Source organism: Rattus rattus, chromosome 2 (assembly GCF_011064425.1).
Source record: "Rattus rattus isolate New Zealand chromosome 2, Rrattus_CSIRO_v1, whole genome shotgun sequence".
NCBI lineage: Eukaryota > Metazoa > Chordata > Mammalia > Rodentia > Muridae > Rattus > Rattus rattus.
This window is the reverse complement of record NC_046155.1, coordinates 95,562,879-95,587,514: the sequence shown is the minus strand read 5'-3', so window position 1 is coordinate 95,587,514 and position 24,636 is coordinate 95,562,879. Positions and strand designations below refer to the sequence as shown.

The 24,636-nt window shown below is 40.2% G+C and overlaps 1 protein-coding gene across 1 annotated transcript in view; it reads right to left on the bottom strand.

The window, feature by feature from the left end:
- Gab2 (GRB2 associated binding protein 2) overlaps positions 1-24,636 on the bottom strand; it is a 171,140-nt gene that overhangs the window by 43,927 nt on the left and 102,577 nt on the right. The window contains exon 2 of the mRNA XM_032892957.1: positions 13,363-13,663. Within this exon, the coding sequence (XP_032748848.1) occupies positions 13,363-13,663 (301 nt within the window). The remainder of the gene's footprint in view (positions 1-13,362; positions 13,664-24,636) is intronic.

Here is a 24,636-nt window from a genome sequence, read left to right as displayed (position 1 = left end):
TGCTAATTCATCTACCTGAGCTTTATCTTTCTATTTATAAAAGGAAAGGTTGGATTAGAATAAGGGTTTACATTGACTACAGAAAACTGATCCCAGTGAAGACCCAATATACCACATACTCACGGAGATGTAGGTTATCATTCTCTGATTTCCTTTAGAAATCAAGGGTTGGGACTCACTGAACTCTGCAGTGTAAAGCACCTCCTAGAGTTAAATGAAGGAACACATACTCCCGACCCTTTCTTTGTATCACTAAAACTATAAGCTGACAGTCATCTATGTTCTGACTACCTGTTCACAACAACTACTCACAGCTAACTCCCAAGCCAACAGCGTGTAAATAGAAACAACACTGAAATAGTCTCTCTAGAAACATGGATCCAGGTTCTAAAGTCACGTTAGCACTTTGGTAAAGCCTTTGACGTCGTTGTGTGCCTTATTCCCCTTGATATCATACCAAATGCCAGGGAGAACACTGAGTCTGCAGAGTTCTTTGAAGGATTCAGTGAGAGGAAATATAGGCAAACAGCTCTTTTGATTTTGCAGAGCTTAACATCAAACCCAGTGCCTCATAGATGCTAGTGAGTGCTCTGCCATCCAGCCACACACCCAGTCAATAACCAGCAATTTTTAGTTCTCAATAAACTGGCTTTCTTCTAAGAAGGGAGATAGAAGGTCGAATGAGAGAAAATATGGTTGATGAATTTAAAAAACAGAATGGAACAACAATGCCAAGCAACCAGAGTTTCCAGGGACTAAGCCACTACCCAAAGACTATACATGGACTGACCCTGGGCTCCAACCTCATAGGTAGCAATGAATAGCCTAGTAAGAGCACGAGTGGAAGGGAAGCCCTTGGTCCCTGAAGACTGAACCCCAGTGAACGGATTGTTGGGGGGGGGGTAATGGGGGAGGATGGGGAGGGAACACCCATATAGAAGGGGAAGGAGGGGGCTAGGGGGATGTTGGAAAGGAATAACAATCGAAATGTAAATAAGAAATACTCAAGTTATTAAAGATTAAAAAAAAAGATCAATTCATGCTGTATTATTTGAACTTGCAATAAATAGATGTATTTTCTTGGAAAAATATCTATTGTTATAGTAAAACTTGAGTTTCCTTTCTAAAAAAAAAAAAAGACTGGTATAGAATCTTAAGTGGTCAGTATTCCTAGCATAAAGTTAACTAGAAAACCAGATGGATCGAGAAAAAGATGCAAGTGTGTAGGGCAAGACTGGTTTGAATTCATAATTACAAGCTTTAAATTACTTACAAAGACATAATTCTCTAGTCTTTCAAAAAATATCATAATCAAGAGAAGTAAATTCTAACAACAAGGGCAAACAAATATAAGGGATCCACTGTAGCAAGTGGCAAACAGAAGAACCTCTGGGGCCCACTTCCTCATTTACCACTGCCAATCCTCTCCAAATCTTTCATCTATAATTCAAGAAATGGTGGCCCAGAAAAGGGAGACTACTTGTCTAAGGCTATATATGGAGGTCAGAAATGAACCGTGGCATCAGAATTCTAATCTCTTGGTCCCAGAGAACACGGTATCACTAGGCATGAAGAAGTATGCTTTACAGTATGTGTGTATCCATAAAAGTCATACAATCTGGTCACCACAACACTGGCTGCCTGGAGCTTGTTGTTTTTTCTAAGTTTACATTCCTCATATTTTCATAGTAAGTAAACATATGTTAGATCAAACTTAAAAGCTACTATAAATATTTCTCCAAGTTTAAAACATGTTTTCTAGTGTTTATAATCACCATAAAGCAGAGGAAGCTGAAAGAGGTGGCAGAGACAGGCAGCAACATGAGATCCCAGGAGACCTTTCTGTGACCACAATTCTCCGACTGCCTCTATGAAAGAATCTGAGAAAGAATATCTTAGTGCTCAGGACAGCCAACTTCCAACATCCTGACCTTGGCACAGATGACCCTGAAGTATATATTAGCTGAATTGATTCTGTAAAATGCACAGGAGAAACACAGGGACAGCTGAGAGTGGCTGTAGCTTAGTGCTGTGGCACTTGGTTACATATCCTTGGGGAATTCTCTTTGCCCCAGAGCCCCATTTAGAGACATGAATGTCTTACATCAGGCCTCTAGTAGGAATTAATCATGCTGTTCTTTCCATCTTCCACAGTAATTAGTTTCCCTCTGTGTTTTAGTTGGGAATTCACAAATATGTCTAAAACAAGTCTATGTGCTTCAGAAGTCAGGATCTAGATTCACTTTTCCTCTGACAGTGCTTAGCACAGTGTTCCAGGCATAGCAGAAATCTGGATTTGGATAAGAAGTCAGTCAAGTCAGAAATTTTTCTCCCTACATCAGTAGAATGAATAACCAGTTCCAGGTTCTAAATTCTCTTTGGCTGGAAGAAACTGTTCTCACTTTGTGAAGTTTCATACACAAGTTATGTATGTTTCTGGATTCTGAGAAGGTCTGTATTTAATCAGGAACTGTCCTGCTCATTTGAGAGGGATCAGGTCAACAAGCTTTGTTCTTATCTTACCTGGCATACCTACCTTTCTACTGTTCTTCTGTGTAGGCCTTGGATTGGTTAGGGGGTCCCATTGAAAGGTAGTCCCCTCAAAGAGTTTATCCATATTTTAAATAAAGCTTTTTTTGAGGGGGGGAGCATATAGTGCTGGACACGGAACCCAAGGTCACATATGTTTGTAGCCACTAGAATGAAACACTCTTTCTTGTCATTTTCTGAGTCATGAGCATTTACTGTAGGGACTCTGCTAGAAATCTCAGACCAATTTGAAAGAGTGGATCTTGTCCTTGATTTATGAGCTCATACCGCAGAAGCAAAGAGCTAATTTTTATTCATGGGAATACTTCCATCTTCCCCTAAGGAACTCTGGGAACCCATTAGTATTCCCAGGGAAATTAATCCATCTAGTGGGTACCATAAATTCAGATTTTTAGCGATGCATTTTGAACCTAAAACCTCTCTACAAAAATAAAAAAAAAATAACAATACTTAAAGCTAATCAGCTTTATGAGGGAGTTTTTGCTCTTTCACAGTGACTCTCAATGAGACAGTTGACAACTGGTGTAAACCCATGTCAGGCATAATTATGGGAGCTTACTGAGAATCATTAGCAGTGGAATAATTGAACAATATGTTTAAACTGATCAGTTTGGATGTGAGGCTGGGAGTTCAAGACCTTTAGCTTCCCCTGTGGAACTAGGAGGCAAGTAAAAGCATCTGAAGGAAACACTGGCTTAAGGAGAGACATTGTGATGTTGGGGAAGGAACTTGCGGTTTGGAACCTAAATCCTGGTGTACTTGCTATGAAACCCAATGAGTCTAAAAGCTTTTAGTTTGTAAAGTTTGTAAAGACTACCAAATTTTTCTAGGAAGAAATATCTGTGGTCCCTGCACATAGGTGCTCTAAAATCTCCCTCAGTACCTCACTGCAGGAGGAATCTGGAATGAGGGGATCTTTCTAGACAGGGTGTAAATGCAGTCAACTGGCCTTTTTGTAGGAAGTCAAGGACTGCAGGCACCTAGTGGTAGAACCTAGCTTGCAGTTCAAAGCTCTTCCTCAGCCATGGTGTCTAGATTTGCATGCATAGTAATCTTCTGCGGTCACTGCTCTAATTTCTATTCGCCCCTCAAGTCTATTCTTGATGCTCTAGCATCTTTATTTTATTTTATTTGCAGTAGTGTCCAAAAAAAAAGGAAAGCTACCTTTTAAATATGACTGAGAAGGCAAACACATTAAAATCATATATACTATACGGGCCAACCATGGCTTGTGGAGAGCTAGTTCCATAACACAGCTACACATGAAGCAGGGAGGAGAGTTGAGAAGCATACACTATATAAATCACAAAGGACTGATAAACAGATATACAGTAGAATTAAAAACACAATTATTATCTTCTGATAATCAACAAAAGCCTTTTCTCCTATCCAGACTTAACCAGCTTTCCACTCACTCCTTACTTATCACATTGCCAGGTCTCATTCACCAAAGTATTTATCACTCTCATTACTCTTTGTTTTTCCTTTGTCTCTTTCTACCTGACTAAAAGCTCTTTTAGAGGTTTGAACCTACATGTCCTGTTAATCTCTGATGTCTCAATGTAGCTGCAAAAACAGATCTCTGACCTGGCTTAGTGGCACATGCCTTTAATCCCAGAAGGCAGTTGGAGTTGGAGAATAGTCTGGTATATATCATGAGTCCCAGACTGGCCAGGGCTATACTACGAGACCCTGTCCTTAAAAAACAAAACAAGAAAAGGAACACAAACAACCCCCTCAAGCTAAACAAACCAATCATACCTCCGAGATCTAATATGGGCAGCATAGCTGACTGACAATCTGGGCAGCCGTCTTCTACATCCCTGCATCCCTTCCTCCCTTCATTCACATGGAGGCTGAACTTGTGAACTGTTTTTATCCGTGCCAGAAGTACCAGCACAGGCTTGCTTACATGAAATATGAAACTTCATTAACAGTTGCCTTCGCTTGAAGAACCTGCACTGACTGGCTGAGCCTATCTTATCCCTATGTTGCAGCCTGGTCCTTTTTCTTCCCTTCTCTCCCATACAGGTGTCAGGCCAGCATCCTCTTGGGCTTTACCTGCTTCCTCTTGCTCTCTTCCTGAAGCCCTCACATTAATTCATCCAATAATCTCTCAGAATATCTAACCTTTTCTAAAACTGGGTGGACAAAATAGTGCTTCATGAGCAAATGATCACCTCTTGGTGAACAAATGATTGCTTCTTATCTACCCTTGTCTAGGTTTCCCAGATAGACACTCATCTGTGTTGATAACAATATGGATTCTGGTAGGAGTGAAGACATCTGTCCTGAGTATGAAGAACCTGAAGATACTGTTATGGTCAAATGCAAAAGCTGGCTCAGGGTGAAATCACAGGCAACAAGCATTCTCCGGGATGTCTTGAAAGATTAAAAGTAGATCAGCCCCCACTAAGGAATGGAGACAGTAATAACTTGGCCAGGTCTCTGCCTGTCTGCTAATTCCTCCAGACAGGCACTGTGACACTTGAGTCAAGGCCCTGTATCTAGAATTTAGGAATATGGCTTAATATTTAAAAGCACAGGTTCTAGGGCCAAATAGTTTAGGTGTGAGTTTCAGCTCTTTTGTTTTCTAGTTATGTGAACTAGAGAAAATTATTTAACATTGCTATGCCACTGTTTCCTTATTTATAAAATGGGAGTTTATAATAATAGTAATAAAAATATTTAATTCGAGTATTGTAAGAATTACAATTTGGAAGATGCTTAGGCACTGTCTTTTTATATCGTAAGCTCTAGGAACTGGTTGTTTCACTATTAGTAGTAACTCATTTAAAAGAGATGCTTGTATAGCATGGGAGGGTCCTGGGTTTGATCCTAAGGACTGCTAAAACACAGTAACAGACACCTTGATTTTTGAATACTTTAATAACACAAAAGTATAATGCACTTCAGACCAAGAATGTTAGTAGTCTTTATTTGATAAACTAACTAATTATATGCGACAAAAATTATTTCAAGTTTGAACAAAAGAGAGAGACAAGAGTTATTTAGGGTACTACAGATTTCAAAAGTGGCAGGGTATTCAAAGGGCTGTGGTGAGCCAGGCAGTTGGTGGGCACCTGTAGTCCTAACTCCTTGGAATACTCTCAAGTGTGAGGACTGCTTAAACCCAGAAGTTTGGAGACCAGCCTGAGCAACATAGTAAGACTCTGTCTCAAAAACAAATGGACAAAACAACTACAAAACCAACAAAGAAACCAGAATAAAATAAAATGAACTGCAGTAGCAAAAAAACCCCATGAAGGCTGTATGAAGATAATAGAGAAGGCAGCAGAAATTTATTACCCATACATATAACAGATATTTAATACATTCTTACTGTGTATTTGTAGTATCTGTCCTTGGGGGCTGGAGAGATGACGCAGAGGTTAAGAGCACTGACTGCTTTTCCAGAGGTTCTCAGTTCAATTCCCAGCAACCAAATGGTAGCTTACAACCATCTGATCTGACACTCTTCTGTTGTGTCTGAAGACAGCTACAATGTACTCACAAACATAATATAGATAAATAAATCTTAAAAAAACTTACTATCTATACTCTAGATTTAAGGGGGGTTCTTAGTCTTCATAATAATACTACAAAGATTTTAAAATTTTACTGATGAAGACTGGACCAACCAACATATCATGATTCTACAGTACTGTGTATGAAATTGGCTTTGTAATGGCTGGGGATGTAGCTCAGAGATAAAGTCTTTGGCTAGTATATAACAGTATCACAGGTTATATCCAGAACCATAAGAAATCAATTGGCCTTCTACACTAATGTATGTATGTTTGTACATATGCAGTGCCTTTTATTTTGGGGACAGGGTTCTCCTATGTAGCTCAGGCTGGCCTAAAACTGGGATCCTCTGTGCCACCATGTCTAGTTTATATAAGAATCTTAAAAATGCAAAATGCTGTCACTCTCAGCATTACTTGAATTGTTGACTAAATGTGTTTTCATTTTAGCTTTGCTAGCCAGCAGTATGATCTTGAACAGAATTGTTCCTCTGTCTTGACCTCTGGATGTGCTGTTATTTGAAGAGTTCAGAACTAAGTACTCTCTAAGGACCTTTCAGGATCTCATATTCCAGAAGTCTTTTATCTTATCCTATTTGTTCCCTTTTGTCTTGGCTGGTTGTTGTAAATAATGAGATTTACAGCCATGCAGAATTATGGTCATTGTCTGCATCCAGAAAAGGGTGAGGAGATGGTATACATATTAAATATAATAAGGTTTTTCTTTCTTTTTAAATTAAACTTTTGTAGCATTGTATCAATATTTAGAGTTTCAGTTATTTTGATCTAACTTGTATGAATAAAGTTAGAATTTCTTTTTAAAAATATGTATAGGAATAGTTTGCCTGAAGTTTTGTATATGGATCACATACATGACTGGTACCTGTGGAGGTCCAAAGAGGGAGTCAGATCCCCTGGAACTTGAGTGACAGAGCTTTGAGCTATTGGATATTGGAAATTGAGCCCAGGTCCTCTGGAAGAACACCAGTGTTCTTGATTGCTGAGCCATCTCTCCAGTCCTAAAGTAGAATTTTTTTGATGTTCCTCTCCTATTCCAACAGTGCATTTCTCAGTACAACATTTGGAAATGAGTTAGAATTTTAAAACAAAATAGATTAAAACAACTTTCAAAGTTAAACTGTATCAAAATATCTTATCTCAATTAGTGGTCAGATAGGGTTTGATATTGAAGTTAATTCAGACATATAGTTAAAAAAATTTAAATTTCACATTTGATATAATTAAACAAAACCACCAATGGGCAGACATAATTTGGCACAGGGTTAGCCATTGTTCAATTAATATGTAATCTTGCTAACGAGGAGGAGGAGCCACCAAGAGAGTGCAAGCCAAGTGTGGCCTACAACCCCAGCACTTGAAAGGCTGAGGCAGACCAGCTTCAGGGATATGTGTGTCAAACCCAAAGATAAGGGTTACAGAGGAAGTCTGGCTGAGAGAGCAAAACAGCAGGTACTCCATGGTATAGGCTGACCGAGTAAACAGAACAGAAACTGAGGCCTCCTTAAAACTGTGGCTACAGAGTCCAAGAGGAAGAGGAAACATGTTCAGGGGAAGCAGAAGCAGATTTTCTTCAGAAATTCAGGTGGATAGACCACTGGAAACGCAGACATCTTCCAGTGGGCAGTGAGGCCTTGGGCAATGACTTAATGTCTGAAAAGACTCTGATCTATGAGAAGAACCAAATTAAAACCTGGACAGGTCCACTCTAGGTGAGATTAAAGACTGAAAAAAGGTTAACAGGGAAAGGAAATGAGGCAAAAATCTCAGGATTGACCCTAACTAGAACAGAGGAACAGGGCCAGAGCTCATCCAAGGGGATGGAGGATCCCTCAGAGCATGGATATCATGCTAGAGTGCTGTGTGCATATGCTGAATTTGATGGTGGAGTTCAGAGGTCTGAGGCATGTCTGTAGCAACAGAGTGGAGATCAGGAGATCCTGACAATTAACAGCACCTCTAAGTCACTGTTCCCAAACGCTTCCACTCTACTGTTGTGTTAAACCATAGCTTCTGTTTTTCATCTGTGTACTTTTAGAAATGGTCATTTAAAAATGAGGCTGCCAGTTTTTAATGGTGTTAATGGAGAAAAGTATCATTAGTAGGATTGTCATTTTACATATACAGAGAAGCTCTATTGAATAAAGTGAATTTCTAAAATCTGGTCACAGTTTTATAAAATTAACTCTATTTTCTTCATTTTTTTATTTTGTTGTTGACTGATCAATTTTTTTCCTAACCTAGTATTGGCCTAGAGGCCCATGTTTTGGCATATCTACTACAGCCAGTATTATCACACTGTGTTTGAGCCTCTACAGAAAAGCATGGGAGAAAAGCATTTAGGTCTTCCTCAACTTGTAACTTTAACCCTCTCTCCCCTGCAATATTCAAATTATTCCTATTTTCCCCTTTCAGGTATTGTGTTGCATTTAAGATTTGGTTAAAAAGCCAATGCTTAAAATTACTTCAAGTTTAATGTTGAAGATCTACACATCCAATCAGTAACAAAGTTGAAATTTAAAATTGAGACTTTGACTCCCAATTTAGATCCTGGAGAAATGACCATATCTACAGGCTTTGTAGCATTCAGCATCCTAAGAATAATTGTTTATGACTGGATATTTAATCAGATTTTCAGGGATCCAAGACGACCATTTAATACAAATGCCTCTTACCACTAAACACAAAATTCTAGTTCTACCTATAGTCCAAAATTAAAGTTAGACAGAACTTTGGAATGTACTCTAGTAATTTCAACAAATCATTATTGCCTTCCTTCACAATGGATAATCAGAATCCATCTGTGAATAGCAACAAAAAAGGAGGGGTAGAAGCAGGGAATCTCAAGTCACAGCTGGGAGCTTTCCAAGGCTGAGAATTTAGGACCAGACTGCTCCTACTTCCCAGTCTATGGGTTTTGGCAGGTAACACTAGACTTAATCTATGTTGGCTGGCTAGGGAGGTGAGGAGGAGTGTCTCTTATAAATAGACAGAGCAGGAAGAAGGATCAGGGCTTAGAATGGAGAAAGGGGTCATGTTTTTCCCAGTCACCTTTTCCTCCTCCAGACTCAGGACTTTCCTGAAGGTCAGGGCTGGGGCCCGTTCCAAGACAATGCAGAGAGTTCTAGCAAGATTTATGGGGTTCATTTTCAATTTAAGACCTGTTCTTTGGGTGACTAGACCAAGTTGTAAACAACACAACAACAAAAGATAATAATGACGGAGATCTAATCCTTCAGAACTGCTTATTATGATACTTTTTAAGAAGAGGCACAGAAATTTCAGATCGTCTGGAAACTGGTCTGGATGTTTATTTTCCTCATTGTCTCAGTGGAAAAAAGGGTGGGTGATTCAGACAGCAGCCTCCACCTCTGGGCTGGGACTTAAGTCAGTCTCCACCCTGTTCTTTTCTTTGCTCTTCAACAGCTGGGCTGTAGTCTGGGGAGATTCTGCTTCTTGCCTCCCACACTGGCTCTCAGCTTCCAAGAAGGGTCCCAAGAGAAGCTGGGAGTCTGAGTTCAGAGACTGAACAGAAAAAGGTGGGAGAGGGAACAGGGGAGAGAAGGCCTCTCAGGGATAAGAGAAGGGAAATATTTCTCCCCCCTACCTTGTTCTATCCCAATTTTCCACTCTCCCCTTCCACTTTCAGAATGGTGTGGCAGGGGAGGACAAACAAGGTTATAAGAAGGCTATCTGTGTGGATAGCAGCTCTCCCACCACTCTCTGTGCTGTCTAGAAGGAATAGGGGTCTAGAGAAGGTTGAGCTGTTTGAAGACCCCTCAGTGGCATTCTTCCATAGGATGCTGAATATTTTCCCAAAGCATTCCTATGAGTGTTGTCTGACCTCAGATGGAATCCAAGACTTGAAATATTCTGCTAGAGAGATAGTTGGGAAACTTAAGGATTACTTGAAGTTTAAATATTTATAAAACATTTTGGGGAGCAGTCTCATCAATTTTTTTTAGTAGAGAAAAGGTGGGAGAAGAAAACATCTAGAACTCTGGGAATTTTGTTCCACAGAATTAGGCTAACTACTTCCACAGAACTCCTGCCAAGGAGAAAAGGATGAGGAAAAAGATAATTCCATGGAGAGGACATGGAGGAGGCTTTGGCCTGACTTCAAAATCTTTACCAGGTACAAAATGGGGCTTTGGTGAACTAAACTCCCTGAGCTCCAATTCATTCATAGTGGCTTGCTGGCTAGTTGGAGACAGACCATGTTTGCTAATTTAACTGTCAGAGGCCACTGTTAACTTATAATAGCACTGCACTTACAAGATAATCAGTTCTCAGTGATTTATAAATGTCCTGCTGCTCTTCCTTCTGGCTGGCTATTTTGTGACTTAGAAGGAGCTATGCCAGACTTGTCTGTGAAGAGTTTAGAACAAATGAGAAGGAGCTAGCAGACATAGCCTGAGGATGCACAAAAGCCCTGGAGCACCTCTGCTTTCAGGCCAGCCCACTCAATGCTCCAAAAACTCCCTGTTCTTCCTTGTGCAACAGAAATAATGTCAGTTGCCCTTTGTCACTTCGTTTTTGTTTCAAATGATACTAGAAGGGTTTGATGATAGGAAAGCTCTCTAAAAATGGTAGATATTTAAATCACATCCTGTTTATCTTGTTCTATAGATACAAAGAACATATTTATTTTATCATCATGGTCCTCACTATATGGAAAGCAGCACTTGGCAGCTACTGTTCCTACATTTTCCTGATGTTTCCTGTGTGATCTGCTGTAACCTCCGCAACTACCCTGTGATGCATCATTTCCATTTTCCAGATGATAAAACCATAAGGGTAAAAAGTTACTTATTTGGTGTCAAACTGCAAATAAGCAGAAACCCTGGGTTTCAGCACAGATGACCTGCCAGAGTCCATAGTGGCTCTGTGGGTCCTGGACAGCAACTGAAAAGTGAAGGGGGAGGAGACATAGGAAAGCAGTTCTTAGCTTTCAGGATTCAAAGGGGTGAGAGCTTTCCTAACACTGGCTGATTCCTCAGCACATGAATAATTCATCAAAGCCTTTTCAGCTGAAAGCTGATTCTTTTTGTACATGGTACATCTGGCCGGGGACAGCTGCCTGTGCCTGGCCACCAATGTGAGGACACAGACATGTCTATTGGTAAACACAGCTCAGAGTCGTTATCTGCTTCTTTATGTTAAGTTTCAAAAGTCATTTTGATTCCTAGAGGGAGGGAGAGTCTTGATTTTGTATATAAACGCAGAACAAAAATGGATCCTATATACATGAGATAGAATCTTTTTGGCATTTGTTCTTTTCTTTCTGGAGCATTAGCCTGGGTTTCCTTTTAGAAGTAGCTCTTTGTCAGGAGGCTGATGACTTCTCTAACCTATGTGAATATTCAGACTGTTTCACTCCTGGTGTGGCTTGATCCCTCAGGTTTTACAGTTTGGCTGGAATATGTGAGGAACTGCAGGGTAGCAGTAGAAATAAGAATCTGGAGGTGGCAAAAAAGTTGAAGAGATTAAAAAAAAAAAAAGACTCCATCTGCTATAGAAACTCTTCCAGCTGAAGGTAAAAAAAAACCAGAAGCATTCAATGGATCCCATCATAACCCTTCAGGGGAAAAGAGGCAGATAAAGGGGAAGGAGTATCTGCTTGAATGTGGCTTCCTATATGGAGGAATCTCCACAAAGTCAGGTAACAATCAGGTGGTGCAAGCAGGGAAACCAGTGTGCACAGTCCTGGGGAACATGCAGATGGAGTGCTGCCCAGTGAACCCGTAGAGAAGCAGAAGCACTGCAAGAACAGAGCACAGTCTACCGAGGAGACTACAACTCGGGCTCACTAAACTGTAGAGCAGAGGTCGGAAGCAGACACTCTCTCTCCAGCTACAGCCACACCAGTACAATCTGCTCACTGGACTGCAGGCCCTAGAAGTCATTGGATGAAGAGTATTCTAGACCCCAGACTGCAACAATCTGAGGGGGTAAGGAGGGACCCCATGCAGAGGGGTCTCTTATTCAATGCCAAATAGGGAAAACTGTGTTTACTCTTGCCAGATATTTCTATTCCAGTTCAACTAAGCTGAGCCCATATGAGCCCACAGAGACTGAGCCACCAAACAGAGCATACATGGTATAGACCTATGCCCTTTGCACATATGTAACCATTGTGCATCTAGGTCTTCCTGTGGGACTCCTAACAGCAGGAGCAGGGGCTGCCGTTGACTCTGTTACCTGCCTTTGGATCCCTTTCCTCTAAGTGGGCTGCATTGTCTAGCTACAATAGGAGAAGATGTGCCTCGTCCTACTACTACTTGGTTTGCCAAGGCAGAAGGATATCTGAGGAGAAACAGGACTAGAGGATGAGGCAGGGGGTGAGTTGAGAGGGAGGAACTGGGATGAGAAGAGGGAGAGGAAGCTGCTGTTGGGATGCAAAGTAAATAAATACATTTTTAAAAAGTCAGACAAAGTTGTTGACAAAATAGTCACTTACCTGTTATCATCTAAACACTGCCCATGCTCATCACTTACTAATCAAGCTGGAGTGCTTAATATTTCCATCTGCTTACCATTCCTGCATGTTCGGAGCCCTTAAATAGCCATCCTTCTAGCTATTTGTGTGTGTGTGTGTGTGTGTGTGTGTGTGTGTGTGTGTGTGTGTGTGTGTGTGTGTAATGTTATTATGAGTTAAGGTCACTCCAAAGTGCTATCAAAAACAAACCAAAAATTTATTATTTCCACCTGAGTGTTTCAGATATTTTCTACCTTTTGTCTAACACAGGGACTCTCACTGGCCTAGAACTTTGCCAAGTAGGCCAGAATACCTGGACAACAAGATCCAGTGATCCTATGTCCCCAACTCTTAACTAGGCATTGATGGAATTATAGTCATATGCTCCATCAAACATGACTGTTTTATGTGGGTTCTGGGGAATCTAAACTTGGCTTTTACACTTGTAAAATAATCATTTTACCACCTGAGATATCTTCTAAGCACAGAAATCCATAACATTTTCACACATTAGTAACAAACCAATAATAGACCACTATAATAATCTCATTGAGAAAGAAACTATACAATCTCGCTCATGAACACTATAAATTCAACAAAAACAGCACCACTCACATTTGAGCATTATTACAACCAGGAGGTTCAACTATATCAGGCTAACTCTGTTATACTTTCCCCATTTGCTGTTCACATTTACCAAAAGGAAGTCTTAAGCAGAGGCAGTTTTTGTGACTAGAGGAACCAAGGTCTCTTCAGATCCCTGGGAAAGAGCCTCTCACCCTCTCTTACCTGTGCTCTCCTCGGCCTGATTGAAACCGCAGATCTGGCAGATGCTCTGGACCCACTTGTTCATGTCAGCCTCTGTCTCAGCCACCAGGTAAAACGTGCGCTCGCTGGTCTTGATATCAAACACAAAGCTATCCTGCAGCTCTTTCTTGTTGAAGGTCAGGCCTGCATCCACCTGCTCACAGAAGTTCAGGTTGATGATCCGCAGGGGTTTCTTGGAGTGCTCGTTCTTGTAGTATTCCAGAACATCTGGGTCTCCACTCATCCGGCCACTCCGCAGTATAAACCAGCGTTTCTTCCAGGCCTAAGTCACCAGAGAGGCATCAGGAAGAAGGAGAGAAGGCCATTAGTTACTTTAGCCTTTATCAGGTCCTCACATAACACAGATTGAAGATGGGTATGGCAGGAAGGTAGGGCCTGGAGAGAAAGGCTCCATAGCATGAGGGACCAAGCAGATTGCTCATTGGATAAAGGTGCTTGCCACCAAGCCTAATGATCTGAGATCAATCCCTGAAACCCACAAAGTATGGGAGTTAGCATCATGACATTTCTGCTCCACCAAATAAACATGTAATCAAATAATTAAGATTACCATATAAAAGAAGCCAGTTAGCAGAGGAAGGCAGGGAGCTTCTGGCCATTAACTACAGGTAACAAACAAGAGCATTCCTCAACAAGAACACACACACACACACACACACACACACACACACACACACACACACACACACACACACACACACACACACCATGCCCTTTGAATGAGGGAGGAGAGTGTTACATAAATTTTTTTATAAAGGATCCAAAATGTCAAGTCCAAAGGACTGGAACCTGTGCCAGCTCTAATAAACTGTCTCTATTTCTGTCACTATCCTGTGTCCCTAGACAAGTTCTTTATTTTGGGACACAAGAACCTGGACTTTCTCAGCAAGCACCCCTCGGATTCATGCCTATTAACACAGGGACTGCTGGACCCTTTAGGCACCCATGGCTTACACTTCTCTTTTAGATTTCTCAGTTCAAAAATGGAGGGCAGTTTTTAGAACCTGTTAGTACAGGAGTAGTGCAACTATTTCTTTAGACTAGATACATACTCAAAAAATGTCAGGCTAGAAAGCACTTGCCAAGCCATAAAAATTTCAGCTTATAGGTGTGAACCTGTTAGAGCACTGTGAGTTAAAAACAACAATGTCACACCAAGTTGCAGAAAAATTAATTTCCTAACTTCCTACAGTATGCCTTTCACCAAATCATGATGTCTTTGAAGAAACTGCTGAGAAATTCTTGTGGGAATTCTCTGAGCATCTACCTTTAAGTCCCTCTTTTCTTCAGCCTGTATTGACACATGCTTCCCTAGGGCTGGTAGTAGTTCCTTGCTCGTGCCAAGTATTCCATCTGTATTACTGAATGGATAAACGTCTTATATTATCCCGTATTATAAAATTTAAAACTTAGGTGCATACGTTCTTATGCTGTTTTCTACACTGTCTTCAACAAGCCTGAGCAGAATTGATACACAATAATCAAAAAGACAAAACCCTAAATAGCCAAAAAACTACATACAATTGCAGAGCTTTGGAGAGCCTTCCTTTACTACCACAGACTCGCCGCATGATTTTCAACTAAGTCATCTACTTCTTTGAATCTTTCCTTACCTCTGTAATGAGAATTGCAACCACCACTGCCATTATCTACACTATTTAAGACATAGTCTTTAATGCAAATAAGCTCAAAGTACTATAGTAATTGATTATTACTATTTTATTATCATTATAATTTTTTCAACCTCTAGGGAACTATATTAATTCTATGAACACTTCACATTTACCCTTTATCCCTGTCCTCAATTTCTCCTGTAACCAACTCTCTTTACCCCTTTCCTTGCTTCTGTCTCCATTTCTCCTGTTTACCTGTCAAAACCACACCTATAGCTAAGTTTAATGTTCTGCCACTCTACCTGTTCTCACTTGATAGTTATAAACTTGATAGTTATGAAAGTTTGGGGGAAAGTAAAATACCTCATTGCATATTGGCTTCCTTGGGCCTTCACAGGGGTTAAAATAAAATAGATGGAATCAGGGTACCATATATATACTTTAAAATTTCATTTATGTGTGTGTGTGACTTTAGAGGTCAGAAAAGGGCAATGGGCATTGGATGCCCTAGGTCTGATGTTTGGCAACTACCATGTGGATGCTAGGAATTGAACCTAGGTCCTCGAGAAAAGCAGCCTGTGCTCTGAACCAGTGAGTCATCTCTCCAGCACCAGTGTATATATTTTAAATGTTCTGTAGCTCTGGCAATCAAGATGACATATACTGGAGGAGAGCTACATACAGAACAAGGTAACAGAATAGAAAAACCAGAACTATATCCACATGATATAACCACTGATTTTTATTTATTTATTTTTATTATTGCATTTATTTATTTGGGGGAGGTGGGCATGTGTGACATAGTTCAAGTATAGAGGTCAGAGAACAATTTGCAAGAGTTAGTTCTTTCCTTTCACCATATAGGGCCTGGAGATGAAATTTGAGTTGTCAGGTTTGTCAACAAACATCTTTACCCACTGAAATATCTTGCTGGCCTCAACTGATTTTTGATAAAGGTGTAAAGGAAATTCAATGGAAGACAGACAGACTTTCCAAGGAATGGTGCTAGGGAAAAAAGGCCCAGGGAAGGAGTGGTGGCACATGTCTGTAATACCATTTATTCAGGTCCATACAGAGTCCCTCTGAAAATCAAATCAGCTAACGAAACAGTAACAAAAGATGAACCATAGATTTGAAGGTAAAAATGTCAAAGCTGTAAAATATTTAAATAAAGATATGAGATAAATAAAGAATGAGACGGCTCAGCAGTTAAGAGTGCTTGCGGCTCTGCCAGAGGACAGGAGTTAGGTTCTTAGGTACATCAGGAGGCACACCACCTCCAGGGGATCTGACGCCTTCTTCTGGCCCCTTTGGGCACTTCTTCGTATATGTGCATTCACGCATACACAGACTTCCCCTCCAAATAAAAAATCTTTTTTTAAAAAAAGGTAAATAGGTGGAAATTTTTGTCTTATAAAAAATTAAGTTTTAAAAATGTATTTAGTGAAAACAGCAATGAACCATGCTCTATGCTGTGTGGGTTAAAGAAGAGAGGCATGACGCAAACATTCCTTTTAAACAACTTAAAATATTTATAATGTTACAGGAAGATAAGACATTAATATATAACCCTAAAAGATGAAGCAAAGTTTTAGAAGTCTCATAAAAAGAGTCACAGTATCCTAGCATACCACTGAAACTGGAACTCTGACTTTTAGGGACAAGGCAGAGAGGGAGGAGAAGGGAAAGGTGGAAACTGGGGAGAGAAAAAAAAAGAGAGAAATGAGTAAAATGACTATAGCAGGAAAGTTATAAAGAAAGGTTTTTCTTTAAAAAGGTCATACGGTATGAACCAGGCCTAGGCATAGGAAAAAGGACAAGACAGGCTTGGAAAATTTTGTAGGTCTCTTGAATGTGGAAAGGAGGAAAGAAAGAACCTAGGGGTCCGGTGAAGCCTTCAGAACCACTCTTAGAAGCTGTATCTTTATTGGTAATGGGAGTTGCTGCAGAGTGCACAGCAGCAAAGAAATATTAAATAAATAGTGCTCTGTGCCTGTTTGTTAAGTGTTAAATAGTGCTCATCTAGCAATGAGGAAGGTGAACTAGAGGATAACAACAATTAAAAAACCCTGTTTAGGAAGCTGTTGCTGTAGCTTTCTATAGTCAGAGAAAATGGCAATCTAAAGGAGAACAGTTGACAGCACAACCATTAGCTTGGGCCACAGTGAGACTTGGCCTCAACAACAAAATAAGACACCAAAGTCAAAACTCATCAAAATAAATACATAAAATAAATAAATAGAATAGTAATAATCAAGACAGAGAGGAAGAGACAGAACATCTCACTTACTTATAATGGGACATAAAGAAGTTCATAAGAGTATACTGTCAAGAAAGTCAAAACAAAGTTGAAATTTGTATCTAGAATCAAGTAGTTATCACTATTTGCTCTGATGAAACAGAAGTGACTGTTTTCCTTTTGTACCCAAATCTAGTCAGAAAACAAACCATTTCACAATTACTCAGACCACAGAGACACGAATGTGGGAACACATGACCTGGAAGTTGCATCACTCCTGCCGTTGAGCAGAGTACATCTCATGTGATCCTGTCTGTCCTTTAGGTTAGGTCTGTAAGTGCGCACAAAACAAGGTCATGACTTTCTTCTATTGCTCTTTGGCAACCAGAAAAATAAAATAAGCCTCAATTGAGGCTTAGGATGACTAGATCACAGTGTAAGCATTCTGTTGGTGGTGAATAGCTTACATAACAGGCTTGTTCCTATAGGGGAGTTGTCTTTTAAGGAAGAAGGAACTTTCTGAAGATCCTTTTAGCTTCACCCCTGAAAACTGAAAGTACTTCTAAAGTTCTAGACTCTTCTGTTCTGCCTTAAATATTATACTAAATAAAACAACTCTTCTTGAATTACTAAGAATTTTCTTAGATCCTCTATAAAAACTAGAGAATCTTCAATACTAAAAATTCTGAAAAAGAGACAGCCTAGGGTATTGATCATTAAAATTTCCTGTAAAAGGTGGACAGTAAACGTTTTTAGGGCATATAGTTTTTCTTGCAACTATGAAATCTATAGTAGCATGAGCATCCAATTTATAAGCAAACAGATTTAGCTTGTATTCACAAAACGGTTCCCAAAGTGTGTGGTGCAGGGCTGTTTGCTAAGTCTCGGATTAGGATAAGGTAGGAAGGGACATGAAGAAAGGCTGTAGGATGAGTGTGTAATAAATGGGTGAGAGACCAAAGTCTGTTCCAACCTAGGCAGCCTCACATGGTGTTCACTAAGGCAACCTGATACCATGATATCTTATTTAACTAGATTACTTAGATTCTTAGAAGTGAGAGATATGTTCTTCTAAATAACCAAGCTAGGTAGAACCTTCTATTGCTTTCTTCTCTGGCAGTTGAAAGTATTTCTAAAACTCCACAATCTTCTGCCATGCCTTAGGTACAACAGATAACAGAATTCTTCTTTGATGACTAAAATTTTCTCAGTGCCTCCAATCATCTTTCTCCAGATCCTGTGGCTAAAGTTGTAGAAGGGGCAAGGCATTTCTTGGAAAAGAGTTTTGCATAACTTCTAGAAATGGGTGTGTCCTCTTAACTTCCCTCTTTCTGATGAAGGTAAAACCAAAAACTACCAGTAAGCCAGGAGATGCCTGTCAAGGGAGAATTATTAAAACCTAACTGAGTCTACTACATATCAATACAACCAACATTATTATGTATAACAGGAACAAAATACTTTATTTTTGAAACTCCCCTTGCTTTCTTTAAAAAAAAAAAAAAAAGTCACCATAATCAACTCTAAATCTACTCTCAGCCCCAAGACTCCCAACTAACTACAGGGTTGGAATTCTACTTTAAGCAATCATAGACATAGCAGATTTAATCTGACTTCTTAATACAATTATATCCTAATTTATTTCAGTGAAGTCCATTAGGCCAAACTTCTGTCCATTATACCCAGTACAAGCATGGAGAGAGTACACTCCTGGAGGAGGAAGGACTCTGTAGCTGTGTTTCTCCTAGGAATCTATGGACTGCTCTGGACCCCAAGGACTTCAGACTCTGAGGAAATCAGAGTAAATATTTCCTGAGCTCCTGCAACATGCCATGACAGACATGGCTCTTATATTTAAGTCTTAAACCCGTGAGTCAAGGCAAATGCACCCCCTTGACAGATAAAAGAAAGCTCAGAGAGTATGCAACTAGCATGTATTATAGCCTCAGATCTTCTTGTCCCAAAGGTCTAGTGAGAACCCAAAAAAGAGCTTGAGGAGGTAGAGATGTTGCCTAAACTTTGAGAAACACTGGCCAGAGAGTTTATAGAAAATATTCAGGTTTGTAGTTAATTGATGGCAGAAGACACTAGAATTCAGGCTTTAGCTCTTAGCACAAAGTCTAAAGACACATGAAATGTGAGTCCTCCAAGAGAAGGCAGTGTAGTTACTGAGTCCTGACTTATTTATTAGGAAGATTCTTTCAGCTCTAGATGAACACAGGGTGAGCTTTATCTAATCACGAGACTGTTACTTTGAGGTCAGGGCTCTTTTTATCTCAGCATTTAGCACAGGACTTAGAACTCATAATGTACTAGATAACTCTTCAGTGATAGTCAATCTAAAGGAACAAAAGGAGAGAATATCTGTTTGCTTTTCTGTTGGTAAAAACAGGAAAAGTGAATAAAGCCAAAGCTCTCAGACAGATGAGGGTGAGGTAGTCTGCACAGACAGCAGAAACACAATGGACATCCAGGAAAAGCTCAGCTTCTATATTTAGCACACTAATTACAGGTTGTAGTGGGTAGAGCATAAGGCACAGGAAGAACTCCCAGTGAGCCACAGTGGCTGGCTCAGTAGTGAACACACAACCAAACCTGATCAGAGGTGTAAAGTTCCAGCTCTAGCACTGTCTTACATGGTAACTGGCGCTCTGTCGGGGAACAGAGGCTCTGTTGATTTGGGCCTGGAATTCAGGGATTGCTGTTTGGAACCTAGGAATATTCAATCAAGGTAGAGCAAAATTCGAAGATGACTCTTGTGCCAGGTGTGATGAAGTGCTAGGAAAGAGGATAATCTGAAGTTTAGTTAGACTAAGCTACATAGGGGATGAGAGTGGAGATGGGGTGGGCCAGTAGGCAGAGGGAGTAAGGGACCAGGGAGGAAGAGGGAGGGGGAAAGGGGTGCAGGATCAGGTATTGGAGAGAACAGGAGAAAAACAGGAGAGAAGTCCAGAGGACCAAGAGAATGAATGGAAATAAGCAGCTTCTGGGGGTGGGGGATGAACCTCTAGAAAGTCCAAGAGACCTGGGATGTAAAAGGCTCCCAGGACTCACTGGCAGTGACCTTAGTTGAAATGCCTAACAGTGGTGAGATGGAACCTGAAGAGACCATGTCCAGTAGATAGACAGGGCTCCCAGTGGAGGGATGGGGTCACCAATCCACCTTCAAAAATTCTGACCCAGAATTCTTCCTGCCTAAAAGAAATGCGGGGACAAGAATGGAGCAGAGACTGTAGGAAAGGCTGTTCAGTGACCAGCCTGACTTGGAATCCATCCCATGGGTGGGCACCAAACCCTGATACTGATGCTGTGTTGTTCTTGAGGACAGGAGCCTACCATGGCTGTCTTCTGAGTGGCTCTACCAGCAGATAGCTGAGACAGATACAGATTTTTAGAGTCAACCATTAGGCTGAGAGGTTGGAGACTCTATGGAAGAGTTAGGGGAAGGATTGAAGGAACTGAAGGGGATGGCAACCTCATAGGAAAAACAACAGGGTCAACTAACCCAGACCCCTGGAGGCTCCCAGAGGCTAAGCCACCAACCAAAGAGCATACATGGGCAAGTCTGAGGTCCCCGGCACATATGTAGCAGAGGACTGCCTTGTCTGATCTCAGTGGGACAGGATGTACCTAATCCTGTAGAGACTTGATGCTCCAGTGAAGGAGGATGCTGGGGGAGGGGACACTCTCTCAGAGGCAAAGAGGAGAGGGAATGGAGTGAAGAACTCTGGGAGGGGGAAAGGGGGAGGGCAACATTTGGAATGTAAATAAATAAAATTATTAATTAAAAAATAAATAAAAAGGAGCATTATAGAGATGAAAGAGAACTTTGTCTTATCAATATGTAAAATAATAGCAATAACATAATAATAAATGTATTAGAATAAAATGACAATTGATTAAAAAAACGAAATGACTCCTGATGAAATATAAATCCTAACTCAATTTTACTCTTAAGCTAAGTCTGTTCTTAGGCTTGTTGATTTAGGTAGCTATGTTCTCATTTAAACTTTTTCTCATTGGTATCTTCTCACCTATAAAAATCTTCCTTTTCATTTCTTCTAACAGTTTACCATATCTATTAAAACCAATTAGTGGCAGGCTCTCTAAGATCTTATGGTCTTCAGAAAGAACAGGCAGGTGGGTATGTGATGTAACTCACATACAGGCTGATACTGAATCAGTGACATGAACTTGCCTGGAAAGAGTTAGGGAAACTTACAGCAGAGATGATATTTGGAATGTATTTTAAAAGACACAACATTTTACCAGTTGAGAAAATTACAGGTAGAAATTTTCAAGCAAAGATAATGAATCAAACTGACTCTTAATACTCTAAGAAGTTATGGTTAATAAAGTCAGTGAAACCAACTAGCGGCTACTGAATTATTCTTTTAGGGGGACTATGGGATTATGCTTCTGTTAGCCTGTAGATTTTTTTGTTTTGTTTTTTTTTAGACAGGGTTTCACTAAGAAGCCCTGATTGTCCTGGGATATCCTGTGTAGACCAGGCTGGCCTGGCATCCAGAGATTGGCCTGCTTTTGCCTCCCAAGTTCTAGAATTAAAGCATTTACGACCATACCTCTAGTTACCTTCTTTTTAAAAAAAAAAAAAAAAACTCTTGTTTTCAATGCTTCTGTTCATAGACATCTTCTTTAATATATACATTGTTAATTTCTTAGCACAAAGCTCAGGGTCAACAGCATAAACAAAGTCTATCTGACATACTTCTTTCTTCAGTAACAAACAGCCAATCTCCTTTTGCTTAGACATAAGACGGAACACCTCAGCATTGGAAGCACTTAGTGGAACCATGAACAAAAAACATTTGTGAAAATAAAACCCACTGTACTAAAGACACCATGAAAGAAACATGCATTTGAAGAATGAGAGTTAAATAAGGAAAGAGGGTACTGTCATGCTCCATATCAGCAGAGAAAATACATATGAGTTAGCTCCACTTTCCCACTGCTTTATACATGTGCCTGTAGTCTAAGGTTGGCTGTGAATGCAGTGTCCTAGTCCAGTTAGACTGATATAACATAATACTTGTGACTGGATAATTTACCGACAACATAAATTCCTTGCCTGTAGTTCTGTGGGTGTGGTAGTCCAAGATCAAGGCATCAGTTGACTGGGTACTGAGGAACTTGTTTATAGTAGAAAGCACTTTCAAGGTAAAAGGGGCCCAATCCCTTCTTCCAAGACTCTTTATAGTGGTATGGCTATCATTCATGACTGCTCTGCCTTCCTGACCTACTCAATCACTGTCTGAAGGTCCATCTCTGAATACTAACATATTGAGGATGAGATGTCAATACATAAACTTTCGAGAGACACAAACAGTCAGGAACATGGTACAGATTAGAGAGATTAAAAAATTAGTGAGTAGGCCAATTAGTAAAGATCTAAAATATCTGATTATGAGAATGCATGTATATTTAAAAAGTCTGGTCTGTATAAAGCATAAAGTCAGGTTTGGTGAAATTGGTGGAGAAAAGGAAATCACTGAAAGTAAGGCTGGAAAATTTTTTTGAGGCAATTTTAAGACGGGACTTATGTTGTGGTTTGCCCTGGAGTTATCTGTATTTTGATGCTAATTCCACTGCCCCAAGGACAGCTGCCTAATCCTGTACTCAGGACTCAGGTGACTTCACCAGAACCTTCTCCACATTTAAATTGTAAAATACAGGTGAGGGCAGGAACTGTATAGGAGGAGGCCTGTCATTGGATGAGAAGGAAGGATGGGTAGGAGAAGAATTTGAAGGAAGAGGGGGAGACTGGAACAGAAAGGAGGAAGAAAGAGGAGGGGGAGGGAGAGAAGTTATGGCAGGTGACGTAAGATTCCGTTCTGTGTATTTACAGGTTGTTATTAATGTTCTTAAGGGATGGATGGTACTGGGCTTTGTATGTTTAGGTGGGCAATTATATCTTATCAATTAGATCAAAGGTTATTGTGTTGTGTGTTCTTTTATGTGACTGAGTGTAGGAAAGTGTGCGTCGGCAGGAGACACTGGGCCACCGTGGAGTTGGGATGTGTTTCCACCAAGATATCTTGGGGCACTGTGGTGCCGGACCTAGTGGGGATAAAAGACAACCTACATTTTTTAATTTTTTATATTTTTACTACAACAGTCTTACATGCTAGTTTAATTGTTCTCAGTGTCAAATATTACTGTGCAGTAAAATATGAGATTTCTTCTACAAAATAATATACTTTTAGTGTTCACTAATAATTTAAGAAAAGCTATTATAAGCTGATCAACCCAATTCTTTTATTAATCATGATAACCACATATTTTGTGGGTAAAGGGAGTACATATTCATGAAAAACAGTCCATAAAATGCTAGGCATGACAGAGTAGATGTGTTTGTAGGACCCAGGTCATGCCAGTCCACTGTATGGGGATTACTGCCATGTACCCTGGGGAAAACACAGGAAGAAGAGAACACCATGTGCAAAGGCACTGAAGAGAAAGCAAGCCTGGCTCATGGAGAAACCAACAGAAGGTCATGGCTGGAGTGCAAGTAAGCACTGGGAGAAGCTACATGAGGCAAAGAAGAGGACGGTGCAGAGGCTTTCTATGCCATTTATGAAACTTAGACCTTCATCTTAAATAGAACACAGTAGAAATGCATGCGTTTATAACACACACACACACACACACACACACACACACACACACACACTTTACGAATGCTTAGAAAAGCACTCCAAACTATTACTAATAGTTTCTGTTGAGGGGAATGGATATATAAGACAAAAGATATGTGGGAACTTTCACATTTTAATACACATACTTAAAAATTCATACAATATGAGGCCAGAATGATTTTCAATATTTTCCTATCTATAGTTGTAAAAGGTCACTGTAGCCTGTAGCAACTAAGGTAGGGACAGAATATAAATATGCTAAGGTAAACTATTACTGGGGATATAATAGCAGTTTGGATCAGGACAGTGACAAAATATACATAAAATACAGGATAGATTTCAGAGACTGCAATGCCTAATCCAGGTAGTTAGTGAATACAGGGGATACAGAAATATCCTGAGTGAGGTAACCCACAAAAGAACACACATGGTATATACTACTGATAAGTGGATATTAGCCCAAAGGCTCAGAATAGCCATGATAACTCACAGACCATATGAAGTTCAACAAGAAGGAAGACCAAAGTGTGGATGTTTCAGTCCTACTTAAAAGGGGGAACAAAATAATCATGGAAGGGAGGGAACTGGGAGGGAGAGAGGAGAGTAAGAGAAAAGGAGGTGGGGATCAGGATCAGGTGTAGGAGGAGACAGGGAAAAGTTTAGAGGATCAGGAAATTGAAAAGAGGTGTACAGCAGTTGGGGAGGGGGAACTGGGGGTAGCCAAAGA